This window comes from Wolffia australiana, chromosome 20 (assembly GCF_029677425.1).
Source record: "Wolffia australiana isolate 7733 chromosome 20, ASM2967742v1".
Taxonomy (NCBI): domain Eukaryota; kingdom Viridiplantae; phylum Streptophyta; class Magnoliopsida; order Alismatales; family Araceae; genus Wolffia; species Wolffia australiana.
In genome coordinates, this window is record NC_135854.1 from 578119 (window position 1) to 598978 (window position 20860).

Here is a 20860-nt window from a genome sequence, read left to right on the forward strand (position 1 = left end):
CATAGATTTCCTAATCAGATTGTGAAATCTCGGCAACGCCCAAGTTTATTTTATTTAATTAATATTTCAGTTTATGTGCTTACTGTATTGGATTCGTAAAGTAGACTGTGTCTTGATGAGTGCTTAAAGTAGACTACTTCAAGTCAATGTGTTTTGATGAATGTTCAAATTAGAAAATGCCATGTCAACGATTAGTCGTTCGGTTTACATTAGTTGTCAATTCATACTGCTAATTATGCATATGAAGATAACATACTTTGTATGTTCAAACAATGCAATTCATACATGCCTTGGATGATTGATGAATCCGAAGTGAGGCATGGAAAGTTAAATATCTTAAAAGCATTTTTTGAATTGCCTCATTGACATTAGCTTCATTTTAATACAAATTTACTATTCATGACTTCAATAATCTATCATGTTAAAACAACACATTTGATTTACATATTTTACAGGCCAAATTATTTTGATGCAAATCATGTTTCAACAATATAATATTAATGGATTCAAGTATTCTCATTAGTGTATTATTTTGTTACAGGGATGAAGCTAAATAAAAATGTAAATAAATAGGTTGTTTAGCGGAAGTGCATCAATCAAGCCAGCCACAGGCAGGCAAGTGCAGGAGTGCTCAAGCCCACCTGCAGCCCATAATCTCCACTGCCTAGGCATTTGTCAATACAGCCCAAGGAGCCCACGAGCGAGCTCAAAAGGAGCTCACATAGGCCCACATAGAGCCCACGGATGGCATGGCCACAGATGCACACGAGAGGTGAAGTATTTCATTAATTGAGTCGGTATCCTTGCTGAGAATTTAAATTCTTATCTCAAATTCTAAGGTTATCGATATGGGATAACTTCTAACACATTGCTTGCAGCGATGTGTCGGGTTAGGCCGAGAAGCAATAAGTGGGCAACTGCATCATCATTGCTGCGACCTTCCATCTTCTTCATTATTGTACCTCTGTGACCTTCTTTCGTCGTTGTCATGTTGTAGTTACCGCTGAGCATTGTCATTGTCATCACCATCGACATCATCATAGTATGATGCTGATTGATACATGTCATCCTCATCACCATCATTTCTGTAGCCGCTTTTGCCGTTGCTGCTGTCATCACTTTCAATGTTGTTGTCAGCATCATCTACATTAATGTCATCATAGTCTAATGGCTGGTGGACGGATGTCATACTTGTCGTTTGTCACCATCTTCCTACCAATATCATTGTAATCATCATAGTCACTGTCATTGTGGTGATTGCTGTCACCATCTTCACTGTCGTCTTTGTCACCATCATCATCATCTTCATTGTCGTAGTCACCATCATTGCCGTAGTCCTTACCGTCATCACAGTATTTGTTGCCACAGTCATGATTATTGTCATTGTAATCATCATCATCACCGTCACTGTCATCATCATCGTTGTTGTCACCGTCATCACCGTCTTCAACATCGTTGTCGTCTCCGTCATCACCGTCTTCATCATCACAGTAATCATTATTGTTGGTGCCATTGTCATTATCACTGTCTTCCTCGCCACTGTCGACATTGTCATTATCATCGTTATCATCACCATCTTCCTCGCCACCCTTGTCGTCATCGTCATCATCACCGTCTTTGTCGCCATTGCCGTCACTGCCATTGTCGTTATTGTTTTCACTGTCGTCATTGCTACCACCATCGTCGTGATTAACCTTTTCACCGTCATCCTATCCCCGTCTTCATCACCACAGTCGTTATCATTGTCATTATCGTCATCACCATCTTGCCGTTGTCATCGTCATCATCACCATTCTCGCCGTTGTCGTCTGTCGTCATCATCATCACTATCCTCGTCATTATCGTCTGTCATCATCACCGTTGTCGTCCATCATCATCACCATCATCGTCACCGTCAGCATCCGTCATCAACACCATCACTGTCACCGTCGTCATCATCATGATCATTATCGCCACCGTCATCGTCTCCGTCATCGTCGCCGTCACCGTCGTCGAATGAGGCTAAAGGACGGACGACCAGCGCCAACGTGTAATCCAACAGGATGTACAGGAATGCAAAAATACAAAATAGAGGGGCTTTAAGGGAGCAAACGGTATAATGAAAAACTTGTGTGCAACGAACAGCCGGCTCCGGTTGGCGCGGAGGAAGGGTTCTTCTTCCCTGTTGCGCCCCCAATCCGACACGACGACGCGCTCCAGATCCGCTTCCTCCGCTATCGATCCGCCCTTTTCCTCCTCAATTTCTCCCCCATCACCCAAATCGCCATTTTCCCCTTTCCCCGGAAGAACCCCCTTCTTTCCCCTCTCCAAATTCACCCTCCCGGCAGCATTTTCCGTGCAAACCCGCCTCGATTCTATCTTTCAATCCCTTCCTCTCCCCCTTGCGCGACGGCTGGAGTAGTTTTTTCCGGAATCCGGATCGGCGCCATGGGTAATCTCTCCTTCGGCTGATTGTTCTTGTTATTGTAATTGCTTGAATCTCCAAGTTGCTCTCTTTTCGGGCTGGTTGAATTGGGTTTCGATCGTTTTTTCTTGGGTCGATTATGACGTTGAACTATTCCACGCATCTCTCGCCGCCGCCGAGCCCGCCGGTGTGCGAGGACTTGGCCGATTTGCTCCCGGCTGATCCCTTTGGAATGGGGGGGGGCGCCGATTCTACAAAGTGGACGTCCGCCATTGCCAGCTGGGTCGAGGAGATCGCCATCGCCAGCTACCCCCTTGACTCCTGGGGCCTAAACTTCGTGCAGCAGCTGCCTCTACTGCCGCCGTTGCCGCCGCCACCGCTGCCCACTTGGCTAAGCCCAGTCGAAGCTCCGGCCGCCTCCGTCGCCGACGCCGACGGGTTTTGTCGGTATCGAATTCTTGGATCATCCTCCTTGGAAATGATCAGGGAAGGCGGGGACTATCTTCTTCCTCGTCTCCACAAGGAGAAGGCAGCACCACCAATGAATTGCGCCAGTGGAAATAGTGCAGTCCATGAATTGCGGTTGCCAGTGGACTTTGTACCTCATTGTAAGCAGAATGAGAGGGCGGCGCCGCCCATGGATCGCGGCGCCGGTCGCCGCGGTGAACACGGAGCCGTCTGTGACTCACCCTCCTCTGAAAGGATCCAGAAAGGTGTGGAGTACCTTCTTCCGAGGAGGCAGAAGGAGAATGCGGCGGCGGGGGGCTTGAATTGTGGCGGCGGCGGCGGCGGCAGCGGAGCCGTGCCCGACGCCGTCTTCTTCGCTCTTGGGTATCTGAAAGTGCCTGAGCTGCTGAAGCTGGAGAGGGTCTGCAAGACCCTTAAGGCAGCTGTGAGAGAAGACCCACTTCTATGGAGGTGTGTACACGTGGGGCCGCCGTACAACAGGATTACCAACGGCGATCTTCTGAGGCTGACCCGGCGGGCGCAGGGGCGGCTTCAGTGCTTGGCTCTGACAGAGTGCCCACATATCACTAACAATGGCTTGGGCGCTGTGGTGGGGGAGAATCTCAAGCTCAGAGAGGTGAGTATGACTTGTTGCCTTGGTAATGATCATCGTGTAAATATTTATGATTATCTTGAAATTTTTATTGATTATTGCCCATGATCGTTTTCTTCTCTTTTTTTTTATGAATGGTTATAGTAGCTTATGGTTTTCCTCGTTTTTAATTGAAATATTTGATCATGATCACCTGGGACATTGTTATATGATCATCATGGACACTTTTGATTTGCCTCTTTTTATTGTCGCTTGTCTTACTATATAGTATTCAACTCAATATTGTTTATCTTTGCTTGTTTCTCTTATTGCTGGTTTACTTACAGAAATTCCTCATCTTAGTGATGTTTGAATAGAATTTAATATTAAATGTTATTTATACGATACATTGAATGTCATCCTCTTCAAGGGGATAGAAATCACTGCCCATGATCATCATTTTCATTATTTGTGCAAAGATAATTGCCCCTCATCATCATCATTGTATCCCATCATTTGTGCCGAAACGATTACCCATTTTTATAAGCCTATGATGTCTAAGATTCTCATTCCATCTTTTTTTTCCAGCTTCGTGTCCCAGGTTGCATCAAGATTACAAGCATCGGCATTATGAAAATTTTTTATGAGCTCAAGCTCCGAGGCAGTCCAGGCATCAAGAAGCTTGCCATTGGCGGCATCCATGAGATCAGGCAGCAGGATTTTGAGGAGTTGAAGGTCATGCTCGGTGTTGAAAGCCAACCACACCCGCAAAAGCCGTCCGCTCCAATGCCACCCAGGTTCTTCCATCTCCGTCACTTGATCACCTGCGGCAATGACGCTGCCACCAGCCTTGATGTTGAGCCTTGCCCGGTATGCGACAAGATTCGGCTCATCTATGACTGCCCTCTTGTTGTCACTGGCGGTAATTGTGGCAGCCAGGGAGGGCCGCCGGGGCCTTGCAGGGCATGCAGGTTATGTATCAACAGGTGTGCAGAGTGCGGGCGATGCATCCGTAATGATGAGTATGATGAGAACTATATGTTTGAGTGGGTCTGCTTCCCCTGCATGAACTACCCTCCTCTAGTCTGGACCAGCAGCTGACCAGTGCGATGGATTATTTACTTTCAAGATGATGAATAAGTGAGTGAATGAAGACCACAAATAAAGGGTTAGCGCGCCCTCGCCCTCCCTCTCCCTCTGGTCAGTCTTCATTTCTCCCCTTTTTATCTCCATCGTTTTATCTTTATTATTATTATTATTATTACTATTTGCTTGTTCCAATCCTGTTTTGGAATAATAAAAATACTGGTTCAGTGGAGCAGTCTTTTTTGCTCCCACTTTTATCTCTTTTATCTATACAGTCTGTTGCGAAATTCCACTATTAAGACTTATCTGAAGGTTTAAGTACTGAAATTGTTGATAATTCTTTAGAACTGTAATGTATTAGAATATCTGAACCTTGCTTTAAGACAACAATGCAACAGTAAAAAAACTTGACAAAACTGAAAAGCCACGTCAAATCGTTGATTACTCCTCAGGTATTTGGGAGATCAACTTCATGATTTGTAACCTAGAAATTTTTTGTTCATAAGGTATTCATTTTTCTAAGGAGAAATATTGAAAGATTATTTATTAAATTATCGCCCTTTCACTGTCATACTTGCAAGGATAAGCCGTCATTCTCTTGGACTTGAAATATCTCAAGAAAGATGAATGAACAGACATAAATCCTGGACCATTTTCCTCAAAAAAAAAATAAATCCTGGACCATCAAAGACATTTACCGAAATGTACATGAAAACTTCAGATTTAGAATACATATTTTTAGTTCATTTATTAAAAATAGACTACCATGTCCCTTTTTTTATTTTCTTAATATGCCTAAACTCCATCACAGAAAATAATGAAACGAGTTCGCACTGAAAGTTTGATATCTTTGTCGCCAATTGCTACAATTCAGAGAATGTATCCCTCAACAAGGAGATGACACAGAACGTTGTTTCACATGATTAATTTACTTCCTCTATCTAGAAGACTTGAACTGAATTTAATTTCGCAAAAGAATTAATTAAATCCACTATGGACCTGGAAAGATAAAACGTAGCATGCTGCTTAAGGGTTTAATGTCCTGCAAACTAATGTCTTGATATTATGTAGATATCATATATGCTACTAATGTCTTGCACCTAATAGAATTTCCCCAGAAAATCATCCCCAGACAAGACAAAGATTCATACAACTCTGGGTACTCAGAGGAATGGAAGGAATTCACAAATTACTTTCTTCTATCTTCTATTATGATATTTCTGTAATAATTATTAAGGTCCACCTAACAGCATTTCCCAAAAAATTTATCAATGACAAGACAGAATCATGCAACAAAACTTTTTAGGTCCAAGGATATTACACCTGTAACGCAGAAGTTTTTTTCTTTCTCACTATCCAATATTCTTGGTATGTCTATCAATATAAACCTACAAGAATTTTCCTCGAAATTCATCCCAGGCGAAGGTATCATGCCATAACAATTATTGGGGTCTAAAAATAAAACATCATTCACGATCCCTATTTTTTCCTGTCACAATCCAATCTGCATGTGATGTGTATGAAATCCTGAAAACGACATAAAACAGATGGCCGGGTCCAGGGGAGGATCAGTCAATGGAAGAGTCTTGTGCCCGAAGAATAACCAATTCTTGAACCATCCTAGGGTTATGAATCCCCCCTTGCATGGTCATAATTGACATTTGATGAATGATCATTTGTTGTTTTCTTAACACGAGTTGCTGTATCCGGCTGTCATGAGGGCAAAAACTCCTATTTCAGGAGTTCATGAGGCCCATGCCATTCTAACTTTCTTCTTCTCTCTTTCTTTCTCTTCTTTTTCTTAATTGTAACAATATATCAAGAAACACCTAATTAGAACTTTCCCAGCAGATTATAACAAGCAAGAAAAAGAATCACGCAGCAACAAATCTGGTGTTCAAGGAGAAGACACCATTCAAAATCAATTTTCTTCCTATCTTCCAGAGATGTATACCAAGCTGCACCAAATACAATTTCCCACGAAAATCATCCCAGGGAAGACACAGACCCATCCATCAACATCTCTTGAGGTCCAAGGATGATACGAAGCTGGTTGGTTGTATCGGGAGAAGACGTAAAGGGAGAGAGAGGGCGCCGGGGTGGACTACGTCGTGCCGGGATGGACTACGGCAGGTGGGGGAAGGCGGAGTGGACGTCGCCTACGTGAGGGGTCCGGCGGAGTGGACGTCGCCGGAGGGAGCCAGAAACATTCTTGATGATACTTCTTGGCTGCCCTCCTCAAGGGAGGGCTCGTCTATTTAAAGAAATACAGAAGGGTCAAATGACCTTAATGCCCCTATTGGGATAAATGATGAAAAGGACCTAGATATGTTGGGGTCGTATCAAAGGGCAAGACAGAGGATCATTCAACAAGTCAGTTTTTTTTCCAATGTCTAATCTTCCATGAATCTATATCAACCAACATCCACAGAATTTCACAGTGAAATCATCCAAGGCCAAGACAGAGGATCATCCAAAGAACTCAACATGCCCAGCCACCTCCCGGCACACGAGCCGGGCCTCGGCGGCAAGCTTCCTGCTCCGAGCCACCACCGCCGCCGTCAGCTCATGCTTTGGCCCCGGCCGCAGCCTCATGGCCTCCTCTTCCCTCCCCCTGGCCACTTCCTCCCTTGCAGGCATCACATTCCCCCACCAAAATTCATGCAGCACCCCCCTCAGCATCTCCCAATAACCTCTTTCTCTCTCTACCCTGAACACACTGCTCCCATTCAGTGTCCAGCAGTACATGTCCACCCACTCCATACCCATGATCTCCATCTGCCCCTGCACCTGTGGCATGTAATAGTAAGGTACTTCCAGCCATGGCAGTCCAAGCTCTGGCTTCCCCTTGTTGTATGGGCACTTCACTTCCAAGATCCCCTCGGCAAGCACGCCATCCGGCGAGGCGCCGAGCCAGGAGAAGCTCGAGTCCGGGTGCACGGCGAAGCCGAGCATGGCGACCTCGCGGCCGGTGATGAGCTGGTACTGGGCCACCGCCGCCTCCTCGTGGTCAACGCCCCACTGGATGGCTGCCATGGCGGCGGCGTCGGCGGAGAGGTGGTCAGCCTCAGGGGAGAAGACCTTCTGCTGCCATAATTCTGCCCTCCTGTTTCCTTTCCAGAAGCCCAGTGCTGTGCTGAAGCTGCTCGTCGTCAGCTTGTCTCGCCGGAGGGCAAACCACTCAGGCGATCTCTGCGCCGGCCATGTCAATGAACCTGGCGACGACGACGACGATGATGACGACGATGATGATGATGACGACGATGATGATGACAGTGATGATGATGATGATGATGGTGATGGTGATGGTGATGGTGATGGTGATGGTGATGAAGGGGAGACGGCAAAGGAAGGGAGGAGGAGAGTGGAATAGCGGTTCTTGAAGGGGGGAAGGGGGAGGGCCCGGGAGGAGGGGAAGCAGACGATGGCCATTATGTAGGCAGATCAAAGATTGAAAATTCAGGAGAAATTGAGCTCCAATTTGAGCGGCCGCTGAGATTCCTGCAGACCCATAACATGTTCGTCAGAATGCCGGAAAGACGGTTCGAAAAGAGCGAGAGATTTAGGTTGATGATGGGAAGAATCGCTGCAATCTTCTACTTTTTTGCCCAAAAAAGCCTCTTTCACCTCATCATCTTCCTCTCCGATATTTTCCTTCCTCCTCGTCCCGCATGCCAAGTCCCAGGAATGAAACGAGGAGGGCGAAGAGGAAGAGGAAGAGAAAGAGAATGATGATGATGTTGATGATGGAGGGGGAGGAAGAAATAGAGGGGAAGGTCGAGAGGGGAAGTTTAGAGCAGAAGGGCAAAACTTTACCTGGGTTGTGGCGCACCCTCCACCTGATTTCGAACGCCTGGTTGGTTGGTCTTCCGCAGCAGTCTTCACTCGACCGTAATTATCGCCGGCCGCAGGAGACGGGCTCCCCCAAACATCTGCGACGCTATCCTGGGAAAGCTTCCCTGAAAATATATCACTCCTACAAAATACAAATATCTCTCTCTCTGTCTCTATCTCTCTCTCTCTCTCTCTCTCTCACCTCTCTTCCTCTCTCTCTGTCTCTCTGTCTATCTCTTTCCTCTCTTCCAATCTCTCTATCTGTCGCTCTCTCTCTTCTTTTCCTGTCTCTCTCTCTATGTCTCTCTCTTCTTTTCCTATCTCTCTCTCTGTGTCTCTCACTTCTTTTCCTATCTCTCTCTCTCTCTCTCTCTCTCTCTCTCTTCTTTTCCTATCTCTCTCTCTCAGTCTCTCACTTCTTTTCCTCTATCTCTCTGTGTCTCTCACTTCTTTTCCTATCTCTCTCTCTCTCTCTCTCTCCTTTTCCTATTTCTCTCTGTGTCTCTCACTTCTTTTCCTATATCTCTCTGTCTCTCTCTTCTTTTCCTATCTCTCTCTTCTTTTCGTGTATTCTCTCTGTCTCTCTCACTTCTTTTCCTATATCGCGCTGTGTCTCTCTTCTTTTCCTATCTCTCTCTTCTTTTCGTGTATTCTCTCTGTCTCTCTCACTTCTTTTCCTATATCGCGCTGTGTCTCTCTTCTTTTCCTATCTCTCTCTCTGTGTCTCTCTCTTATTTTCCTATATCTCTCTCCGTCTCCCTCTCTTCTTTTCCTATATCTCTCTGTCTCCCTCTTCTTTTCCTATCTCTATCTCTGTGTCTCTCTCATCTTTTCCTATCTCTCTCTTTGTGTCTCTCTCTTCTTTTCCTATATCTCTCTCTGCGCTCTCTCTTCTTTTTCTCCTTCTATCTCTGTGTGTCTCTCTCTTCTTTTCCTATCTCTATCTATGTCTCTCTCGTCTTTTCCTATATATCTCTCTGTGTCTCTCTCTTCTTTTTGTATATCTCTCTCTCTCTGTCTCCCAATTCTTTTCCTATATATATCTGTGTCTCTCTTCTTTACCTATCTCTCTCTGTCTCTCTCTTCTTTTCCTATCTCTCTCTCTTCTTTTCCTCTCTCTCTCTGAATCTCTCTCTTCCTTTCCTAGCTCTCTCTCTCTCTCTCTCTCTCTCTCCTTTTCCTATCTCTCTTTGTCTTTCTTTCTTCTTTCCCTCTCTATGTCTCTCTTTCCCCTCTGTCTCTCTCTCTTGCTCTCTATCTCATCTCTCTCTCTCTTGCTCTCTTCTTTTCCTGTCTCTCTCTGTCTCTCTTTCTTCTTTGCTCTCTAACTCTCTCTTCTCTATCTCTCTCTTGCTCTCTCTCTTTCCTCTCTTTCCTCCTCTCTCTACATGTGTCTCTCTTCTCTCTCTCTCTCTCTTGCTCTTTGTCTCCTCTCTCTCTCTCTTGCTCTCTCTTTTGATCCCCCCCTCTCTCTCCCTCTCTTACTCTCTTTTCCCTTTTTCCTCTCTTCATCTCTCTCCTTCTCTTGCTCTCTCTCCTCTCTTTCTATTGTGGTTCTCTCCCTCCTCTTTCATTCCTCTCTGGCTCACTCTCTCTCTCTTCTCTCTCTCCTCTCTTTCTCCTCTTTAGTCTTTATCCTTGTTGTGGTTTATATGCCTTAATAACTGGCGACCCAGTTGTAGGGATGATTGAATTTCATATCCCTCTTTTTGATGCTAGAATAAAATCGACCAAAAATCTTTGTTTAATTTTTCATCTTCAACTTTGCTTAACTTTCTTCATGTTAAGGTTTTGAAATTGTTCTATTGATTATAAATTGGAAGAATAAAGAAAGCATTCCATCATGAAATGATCTTTTAGGGAATTAAGAAGATAAAAAATGAGTTAAAACCTTGCAGTAACATAAAAGGGAACCATATATTTATTTCTTTGCTAGAATTTTGACTTGCCAAAACATGAGAAAATTCATGATTATGGGTAGTGTTGTCACCTAATAAAGGGTGGTTCTATTTATGCTTTTAACTATGAAAGTGTGATGTTCTATACTACTCCTCCATACCATATATAAAGGGTGGTATCATAGCTTTCTCTCTCAAACGGTTTCTTATGACATTGCTGTCCCACCAGCAATCCCCTTCTATGCTCTCATTAAACTCAACATGATCAGATCTAGTGATCATTAGGGATTGAGAATGACATCAAAATATCCAAAAAGTATATAATTGTCTAGTTCCATTGTTATGATCAGTATGGTGAATCCCATAGCCATTAGTGCGGAGACATTAAGGACAAATAATAGTGCTCTTTGGGGAAAGAGTTCACTGAATTGATCCAAATGAATCCCAGAATGGTATTATACCCATTGTCAATTAGGTTGATTGATGTCAGTGTTGTGTACCGTCGGTATTAGAGGAGATTTACCCAAGGAAGAGGATGCAGTTAAATCATTGTTCAGGGTAGAGGAAATATTAGAGAATGAATTCTCCTATAATTTTTCCAAGCGTTAGAACTAACTTGAATGAATGACTAGGGTTTGACGGATGACAGTAAAGGTTCATATGGGTAACCATATGCTAAGTAATTCAAGAGTCTGACATGGATGCATGAATATTCATTTGAGGTAACTCATGATAATAAAGGTTCCATGAGATAGCCAATATACTAATTTGTATCTTCTAGGGCATTAATGGGTAAATTTACCAATTGATGTAGTCAAATCAATAATTGATTAGTTACCTATATGTGATATACTTAATTAATAAGGTCAGAATAAAAAATGTAATTGGGCAATTGGAGTCATTAACAAGACTAATACATGATCCTAGAGGGTCCACACACCAAGGTTTCTCGATGTTGATGGATATATTCTAAGTTTAGGGACTTCTATGGATTGTTTCCATGGACGTGCACTTCTATGAAAATTTTCCCCAGACAGTATAAATAAAAAGGGCATCCTCATTCGATACCCTTGCGAGTTAGTTTGAGTGCCCCCTTCTTTATTCTCTTTTGCTTCCTTGAGTGTGGCTTCCAATGGGGACTAGATGGAGGAAAAAAACAGATTTATAGCAGCATAGCTCATATAAATAAGAGGAGATCCAACACTGTAAGATTGCAATGATATACCAAGAGGCCATGCATCTGATGGACTTGAAAATTCTCACTCGAGCAACCAATAAATCACAGACTTGATCTATGAAAAGATGATGTTTTTTACTTTTCTTTCCCTGTGGTTTTCAACTCCTCCTTTTGATAAGCCGCTGAACACTCAAAGTTTGGGTTGTGGCGAGCGAACTCCAAATTCTTAACATTTTTGACATATTTTTGGAGTTTTATTTGAAATACAGAGCTTAGGTGAATAATGGAAAATATTGGATTGAGAAGAAAAGAGAAGCCCAAGCCACTTCCTAGACCAGAAAAGGAAAGTCAAGCCATGACCTAGATCATAAAAGAGGCCTAATACATAATAAGTTCATTCTTCAAGCCAATTTAAGCCCTTTTTAAGAAAGGGTATAAATAAATAAATAAAAATTGTGCAACTAATCCATATTATTAATTTGAGAAGTCTACTTTAAAATATGGAAAAGAAGGCAAGTAGATCAAGGCGGGAAATATTGTAATCCTGGCCCTCTAAATCATGTAATTACATCTAAAAGGTTTGGTGAGTTAGGCACTCTAATTTAAACTCTTATCTTCTTACTTTGTTTCCCATGTGATAGATAATACGTTGCCGTCAAGCCAAATCACACCATGTTTTACTTAAGTTCATTGAATAAAATATTAGCTCATATTATTCGAGTGTGAAGTTTAAAATGAAGTCCATGAATGCATGCAATGACTTTGTGAATTAAGATGAGATCATAATACAATGATCTTGGTTTTAATACATATATTCTAAAAATTCCTATTCAATGGATTATTGAGATGGGCATCGAATCATCCTGATAAAATAGTACTATGATCCTACTTATACGCTAACTACGGTTAATTTTCTGGCTATTACTATGGAGATACTAAGGAAATATGGTAGGTGCCCTTTGGAGAAAAGATTTCACTGAATTGATCCGTAAGAATCCCTAAATGGTATTATACCTATATGTCAATCAGGTTGATTCATGTCACAGTTGTATATGTGATCTGTTGACCGGAGACACCAAGGACATCTCATGGATGGACTACTATATTTTAGATACAGCTTATGAATCTCTAATCATGGAATTGAAACAAGTTTTTACTTGGATACATTTGGGTTTAATGATTAAGCATACCCTAAGTCATACGATAGTCTTACGCAGACAAAGGATTATACATGTATGGTAACCGATGACTGGCAAGGTTCCCTAAAACATTTCTAAGACTAGTCTATATTTTTTAGAGAAACGTAGCCTGGCACCCCCCGGATGGAAACTTAACCAATTGATTGGGTTAACTCAATCTTCTATTAATTGATCTATATTAAATTTGATAAAATTGACATAAGCATTATTTTAAATGACTATCTTTGGTTTAATCAAGCATCATGATTATGTTTTGATTCCAAAGTTTAATTTGATTAAGATTTTAGATTATATTAGGATTTGTTTATCTGATATAAAGTTTTTTAAACCTATCTTGTGGTATGGTTGTGGTTTCCTAAACCTAGAAGAACCTAAACTTATCGAACATAGTTTCCCATAAGTCTAGATGACCAATACAATGAGGTCATGAGGTTGACCAAAGAGATGGCGAACCTGGACCTAACATACTCACACCACATGTAACATTTATGATACACACATAAATGATTAATTTAATAATAATATATTGGGGATATGGTGACTTTGATCTTTACTAAAAGCAAAGACCAGAACAAACTCCTCTATAAAACTTAGAGCTAGAACATAAAGTCTACTAACTGATACATTGAACTTGGGCTGGTGTAGAAAATTCCAGAACAAAATTTTCAAGAGAAGAAACTAAGAATCAGTGTATGACACAACTGAGGTAGAGGAATCATATAGTTTTGTGGATCAAAATTCAAGGCCGAAAAAATCTATCTCATTAAAATAGTGAAGGTACCACATAGTCCAGGCTCAATGGTTGGTGGAAAAACCCCATGCTGCATGAGCATAGGGGACCCAAGTACGATCAAGTTTTGCAACAGGTTAAAAGTTGAATAGAATTTGTGCTAGACAATGGATTATGATTAGTGGAGAAAATTCCAAGTTATAATTTAGTTGTAAAGATTGTTGTCCCACTTGGAGAACGTCAATGTCTCTTTCAATGCATTTGAAGGTTTTGCAGAATGATCAATTTAAGTAGGAACTTGTTATTATGGAATATAAAATAGCAGGAATAACTTGGGTCTTAAAATGATCTGATATCCTATAAACAAATCTATCATTAAGTAATCCACTATATACATATTAAATGCCGATTTTTTTGACAAGCCAAACACAATCATTTTCTTAATAAATTGATGCTAGCCTTTAAGAGTGAGCTGCTGGCCTATGTCCTTGAAAATGATGATCCTGTTTTGATGGCAATAGATGTTGCTAGAGTGAATTTTTTTCTGATGTGAGTTCAATGTTATGGATGCTCAATGAGCTATGAGTTATTAAGATAGTGTGAAGACATAGAACCTGAGGCCATGATATGCTGTATGATGGAGTCATTTGGAATACAGTATTAGATAATATATTCAAGGTTTACATGGTCGAGGGACCTTCTGCATATGATAGTGTAAAAACGTAGAACCTGAGGCCATGAGATGTTGTTTGATGGAGTGATTTGGAATACACGATTAAATAGTATATTCAAGATTCACATGGTGAAGGGACCTTCGACATATGATAGTGTAAAGACATAGAACCTGAGGCCATGAGATTGTGTATGATGGAGTCATTTAAAATAAACCATTAGATAGTACATTCAAGGTTCTCATGGTTGAGGGACCTTCAACATATGATCATGTAATCAATTTGATTGAAGGGAATAAGAGATGTTGACATAATAATAATTTACACATGGATTTTATGATTTTTAAGGTAATATCATGTCTAAAAGGTTGGCTTATGATGCATACTTCTTGGTGCTTGACCAATAATTCAGTTTCATGCATTAATTCACATTACATAATTGTTTGCCTTTTTTTAATTTTGCATGATTTGTGCACAAAGGAGACAATAAATATAACCTAACCATTTTAAGTGCATTTTAATGTTTAATTTTTCTTGTTAAGAGAATTATTAAAGCAAAAAAACAAAAAAAGAATAAAAACATGATAAAAAATGAAATTGAAGTAGCCATGAGTAGCACACTCACTGCTACCAAGGTAGCTGTGACCACACACATCAGGATGTAGGGGCAAAGGCCACCAAATCCACACACACAAGCGTAGACTCCCAAGGCTAGCTCAGGCAAGCAGTGGAAAACACATCATTACCTAGATTCTGCACATGCAAGGGATAGGATATTTTTAATTTGATTTTAATTCCGTTTAGCATTTATATGTGCCTTTAATTTTTAGTTATTTCCCATATGGGATAACACCTATTGGGCTTTTAGTGAAGAACATGTCTGGCCTCGGGACAATCGAACATGCCCTGTGGGCCACCTCATGAAGAAAGCAAAGGCTCAAGGATATAACGGGCTCACAACTGACCCAGCCCAAAGCCCACCACAAATCAGGCTTTCGTTTAAGATACCTTTTAATGTTGACCGTCCATCTTATTAAACAACATCGAATGATTAAGATTCAAAATTTTTCTTACTATCTTTTTATTTCTCTTATTTCAGATTGTGAGTTACTTACAAGGCACTGAAATGGACGTTTACAGAGATGCCGCCTGGTTGAAAATGCTGTCAGAGCATCATGAGTGGGGGTCCACAGTTGTGATTTAGTTGCAGCTCTTGAAACCCCAACAGATAAAAGATCCAACGATCAGGGGAAAATTGTTAGTTCCCCCCAACTATCAGTCTAGCTGCTAGAAAAATAACTTTTGGGGAGGAGAATCTAGAATAGAAGGAGACACCACCTAGGAAGCACCAGGAACATCCCATATTGGTAAAAGGGGAATGTAGACTCTGCTCTGAATCATAAATACTTTGTTACTTTGTTTGATAAAGCATCTTTCAGACATAATTTCAAATATATTCTTAAAACTTAAGCAGCATAAGGGAGATCCTCCTCCTTCATTCAATTTCTCTTTGATTCTTTTGGCCAGAGGTGATGACATGCCTGGACCCAAAGAAAGATTGTTGAGAGTGTGATAAAAGAGGACAGACTTGAGTGAGGAATTTGGAGAAGCATAACGCTGATTGTTGGAGAGCTGAAGCCAAGGGCGACCATCCCATGCCGTGCCATAACGTAACTCATGTTATATATGTAGAGGTCATTTATGTGATTAGAAAGATATAAAACATTCAAAGTAGTGATTAAAAAAATATTTATTTCTTTATTTCTGGCATTTCCTTGAACATTTGGTCTACATCTTATTGTTGAGATTCTTGAACTCGCATGATATATAAATGAAAGAAGAAGGAGAAAGAAGAGAAGGAGAAAGAGGTGACACCGAAGCAACGCGAAATTAGATTGTTCTATTTAATCGTGCCATTACAATTAGATTGGTTGACATTTATAATATAAAATGATAGTAAGCATAGAATGTTGTATGTTTTAATCATAGCCGTTATAACTGGTATAACGGCTATATTAAAACAAAACTAGACCATTAAATGTAATGGGCATGTTTTCTATTCTAGATTTGATCCTGGCCTTCTAAATTTGATCCTAACTATGTGAAATCCTAGATTTGATCCTAGCCGTCTATTTCTCTTAACGAGTATAAGATACATGGAGTTTTTGCCAACTAATCTTTTAAGGTCCTTTTTGATGTGGCTATTGCAGGCTCGTGCTGACGGCCGAGTTGGCACTCCTCAAAACTTATTTTTCAAGCCAATTTTATTGATTTTCACTGCATTTCTAGTTCTAATATTTTTACAAAAATTACCAAAATTCTATAATATTGGGATAATCTCATTCTATAAAATTTTAGCTTATAATAAAATAAATAGACTAAATTTTTCTTAAAAAAACCTATATAAATGATCTCTGTCTATTAGACATTTCTACAAACACCTTGTGAGCTCTTCCATTTTCTTCAACTAATGCCTTGTTTTCGCTGTTTCTTCACAAAGCTTCATTCCTATAACTACATGTTATATTCTACTTATCCACCTCCAGAGATATCTCCCAATTTTTTTGCTTTATGTTTGAATGATGTTTGAATTTATGTTTGAATTTAGTACTACTGCCCTAGCATCTTTGATCCCTCTCTTCTTACTCCTTAATTAAGTCTTTGTCTAAGAACCAATCCCTATAAAGATGACCTCCCTCTGTACTATACATGTTTGAGTATGATTAAAATTTCTTAAACATTATTTTCAGTGAATTGAAATTAATAACAACGACAATTAGCACACCCAATTTTTCTCCATCAGCTGGCATGTGCTTTGAGAACAGTTATCTGCTACATAAATAATAACATTATCATGTAACTGCTACGCAAGGCATATTCACAGTTCAATGTTAATTTTAGCATGAAGAAGAATCAGGATATTTTGGTTGAACTAGTTAACATAAGTATTATTGTCAGCTTCCAGCTGCTCAATGAGGAGGACAGATCTTCTCCTTGTTGTCTTCTCCACCTGTTCTAACCCTAGCTGCCAAGAGAGAGGATATTTCGAAAATATGACTTAACCTAATGAAAAGAGGTTCTTCAGTACTTATACTGGATCACATCTATTGGGTCCACTCAGGCCCAACATGGTGGATCCGACCTCATAAGGGTACTTATGCAATAGAGAAAATACAGGGTTGACAGACAAAAAGAACAAATAAAAAGAAATAGAAAGCGCCTGCTGACAATTATTGTTCATTTCATAGGTCCCATCATATACTGCACGACATAAGAGAGTTTCATCTGAATTGAAATACTACAGAAAAGAGTAATGGTAATTGATAATGCAAGAATTTTAAGGCAAAGGAGTTGATAGTGTAAAATTATCAGACATGCAGCATAATGACGTTAAATACACACTTGAAAAATCTTCATGCAGTGGTTCATAGGGAATTGAAGCCTTTCTCTAATCAAAGAACTATCTCATAGTATTTTCTCGCTCCAACAAATTTTATGGGCAAACACCAAAACAATCAAAAGCACATCTATTAGACCTCATAATTAATAATGGTATGTCCTTTTCAATAATTGAACAGCCAAATTTTTTTAAAAAATGGGCGAGTACCTTGCACAATGTAATTTGAAACTTCCAAGAGCCAAGACAATACAATGTGCAGCAGATAAAAGATTTGAAGAAAATAAATATCAGTATGACGAGGAGATTGGCCTGATTGAAAAAGTGTCAGTAACAACTGACGCTAGGACTTGCACCAACTTCTGGGATATTTGCGGAATGAAAGCTTTATGAACACATTCGTAGTGTAAATAAATTTATTGGATTACATGAGGGCTCATACTTGGCAGAGACATTGCCGTACCATTTTGACTTATTGTAATAGCACTCACAAGGTAATTGATATGTTATTAGCTGTCATAATTACTTTTAGGAAACATTATTCTCCTTCTTACCAATGTGTTTTCGATGACAATCAATAGTTCCAGTAATAATAATACACCATTTGCAACATTATAAAATATATTGAATTGATATTTACTCCAAATTCAATAACCAACATCATGTATCGTGGATAACCCATGTTTTAAACTTATATGTATAATGAGGCTAAAAGTAACTAGGCATTTAGTCAAAATAGTTTCATCAAAATTTTCTAACTTACTCTGTTCAAATTTACAACATCAAAAAAATTATCAACATCTTGGGGCCAAAAATCCAAATGAAAAGGATAGTGAGAAACATGAAAATGTAGTTGTAGATAACATTCTAAGATTGTTCAACGATATTATTTATAGCATTTGAAAACTAGTGATTGCACTCGGAGCTTCACCAATATCAGAAGATCTTCCCACAAGGCGGAAGTTGACTTATGATATGCTTGAACAAGCTTTAGAGAAAATAAAATTGTAAAGAAGATGATGAGTGACTCTCTCAACTCCAATAGAGTGGTATTTTCCTCCACAGATGAAGAAGGGGTACTATGGTATATTCTAAACCTATTCATACGTGAATTTCAAGCATTTGCTAACTTAACTAACATAAGTTCTACGTCCAAATATGTTACAGCCTCAACCATTTTAAGGGTTAGTGAAATTTTATGAAGAAAATTGCAAGCATCAATTGAAGCTCTGGAGCACTGATAGACCAGAATTTGAGTTAAATATGTCATTTATAGAGTCTGATTATGCAACAATATTTCTTTTTTTTAGAGGGTTAGTACGGATTGAATCCATTAGGAGCATGTAGTGTTCGCACGTCCCGATACTGGTACCGGATGCCGGTATCAGGATGGATGCTGTATCGGATACTGGAAAGGCAATGTCCGGTATCTGGTTTTTTCGAATCCGGATACCGGATATCGGTATGGGATATCGGCTGCTACAGTGTCGATATCTGATACCGATATCCGTCCCGATGTCGGGATCCGTCTCCGTCTCAAGGGGACAGATGCCGGTATCGGATATCGGATGTGGATATCGAAAACCGATATCCACATTGGATCTAACCTATTTCATAATTTTTGTTAGGTTGACCGTGTATTTTCGATTCAAAATTTTTGAATCGAAAATACACGGTTATTCGGTCAGAGGCTCAGAGCTTAGACGAAGGTGGACGGCAGAGGACGGCGAAGGACGGTGGAGGTGGACGGTGGAGGCAGACGGTGGCGGACGGTGGTGACTGACGGCAGCGGCTACAGAGGTATGTCTTCTTATCTCTCTGATTTTTAATTCTATCTTTTGATTTTCTTGCTTTTCTTGTCTCTAAGATGTCGCTTTCATTGATTTTCATTTTTCTGTCTCTGCTCTTGCTATTGAATGTATACCATGGCAAATGCATACCAATCTCTCTGATTCATCTTCATTGTTGAGTGTTGAGTGTTGATCTTCTAAGTCTCTCTCTCTTCTCATTCTCTCGTACTCTCCACTCTCCAGTCTTCACTCTCCAGTTTCCAATTCTCCCTCACCCCTCTCTTCTCTCTCGATCATTCTCACTTACCGGATAATTCTCCCTTTCCTTCCCCCACTCGATGTTACAATGTAATTCTCCCTCTATCCCTCATTCTTTATTTTTCTCAGTGTTATCTCGTTCACCCTCTCTCTCACTCTGTCACTCTCTCTTTCTCTCATTCCATTCCAATGGAATTCTTGCTCTAATTGTCCGTCTCTCCAGCAATTATCTCACTCTCCAGTTCCTTTTATCTTTTTATCTCTAATTCTGAGTCTCTCACAGTCTCTCTTACTCTCTGATTGTTTGTCTAATTCCTTATCTCATTTTTATCTCGTTCACCCTCTCTCTCAGTCTGTCACGCTCCTAGTCTCCCTTTCTCTCATTCCATTTCAGTGGAATTCTTTTTTTAGTTCTCCCTTTCTCCTTTAATTCTAAGTCACTCTCTGATTCTTTTTATATTTTTATTTCAAACTCTTCCTTTTCTTTCCTTATTCTCTCTTACTCTCTCATTCTTGCTCTCATTTTTTCTCTCGTTCACCCTCTCACTCACTCTGTCACCCTCCCTTCTCATATTCCATTTCACTGGAATTCTTTCTCTAACTCTCCTTCTCTTCTCTCATTCTATCTCACTCTCTGTTTCTTTTTATCTTCTAATCTCTAACTCCTCCTTTCTTCTCTCATTTTTTCCTACTCTCTGATTAATTCTTTAATTCTTTCTCTCAATTTTCTTTCTTTCACCCTTTCTCTCACTCTGTCTCTCTCCCTTTCTCTCATCCCATTCCAGTGTAATTATTTCTCTAATTTTCCCTTTCTTCTCTCATTCTATCTCATTCTCTGTTCCTCTTTATATTTCTATCTCTATAAGTCTCCCTCCCTTCTCTCATTCTCTCTTACTTCCTAATTATTTCTCTAAATTTTCTCTCTTCCACCCACTCTCTCACTCTGTCACTCACCTTTTCTCTCATTCCATTCAAGTGGAATTCTTTCTTTATTTCTCCGTATCTCCCCTGATTCTATCTCACTCTCTGATTCTTTCCATGTTTTTATCTCTAACTGTCCCTCTCTTCTCTCATTCTCTCTTACTCCCTAATTCTGTCTCTCATTTTTTACTCGTTCACCCTCTCTCTCACTCTGTCACTCTCCCATTATCTCATTCCATTCCAGTGGAATGCTGTCTCTAATTCTCCCTCTCTACCGCATTCGATCTCACTCTCTTGTTCTTCTTATCTTTTTTTCTCCGACTCTCACTTTCTTTTCTCATTCTCTCTTATTCTATGATTGTTTCCTTAATTCTTTCTCTCATTTTTCTCTGGTTCACCCTCTTGCTCCAACTCTCTCACTCACCATTTCTCTCATTCCACTTCAGTTGAACTCTT

At 40.3% G+C, this 20860-nt stretch overlaps 2 protein-coding genes across 2 annotated transcripts; one reads left to right on the plus strand and one right to left on the minus strand.

The window, feature by feature from the left end:
* Positions 1-2117: 2117 nt before the first annotated feature.
* Positions 2118-4784, plus strand: LOC144716168 (F-box protein SKIP14-like). The gene is made up of 2 exons (XM_078591241.1): positions 2118-3488; positions 4032-4784. Exons 1-2 carry the CDS (start codon positions 2544-2546, stop codon positions 4542-4544), a joined length of 1458 nt encoding a protein of 485 aa, XP_078447367.1. The 5' UTR covers positions 2118-2543; the 3' UTR covers positions 4545-4784.
* Positions 4785-6891: 2107 nt separating this feature from the next.
* On the minus strand, positions 6892-8502 carry LOC144716172 (Restriction endonuclease, type II-like superfamily protein). The gene is made up of 2 exons (XM_078591245.1): positions 8346-8502; positions 6892-8030 (listed from the first exon to the last, which is right to left on the minus strand). Exon 2 carries the CDS (start codon positions 7959-7961, stop codon positions 6999-7001), a length of 963 nt encoding a protein of 320 aa, XP_078447371.1. The 5' UTR covers positions 7962-8030; positions 8346-8502; the 3' UTR covers positions 6892-6998.
* Positions 8503-20860: the final 12358 nt, after the last annotated feature.

What these genes read in the sequence shown, in the direction of transcription:
- LOC144716168 (XM_078591241.1), top strand. Translation starts at nt 2,544, where the DNA reads ATGACGTTGAACTATTCCACGCATCTCTCGCCGCCGCCGAGCCCGCCG. An exon ending in AGAATCTCAAGCTCAGAGAG is followed by an intron (nt 3,489 to 4,031) that starts GTGAGTATGACT and finishes TTTTTTTTCCAG; the next exon opens with CTTCGTGTCCCAGGTTGCAT.
- LOC144716172 (XM_078591245.1), bottom strand. Translation starts at nt 7,961, where the DNA reads ATGGCCATCGTCTGCTTCCCCTCCTCCCGGGCCCTCCCCCTTCCCCCC.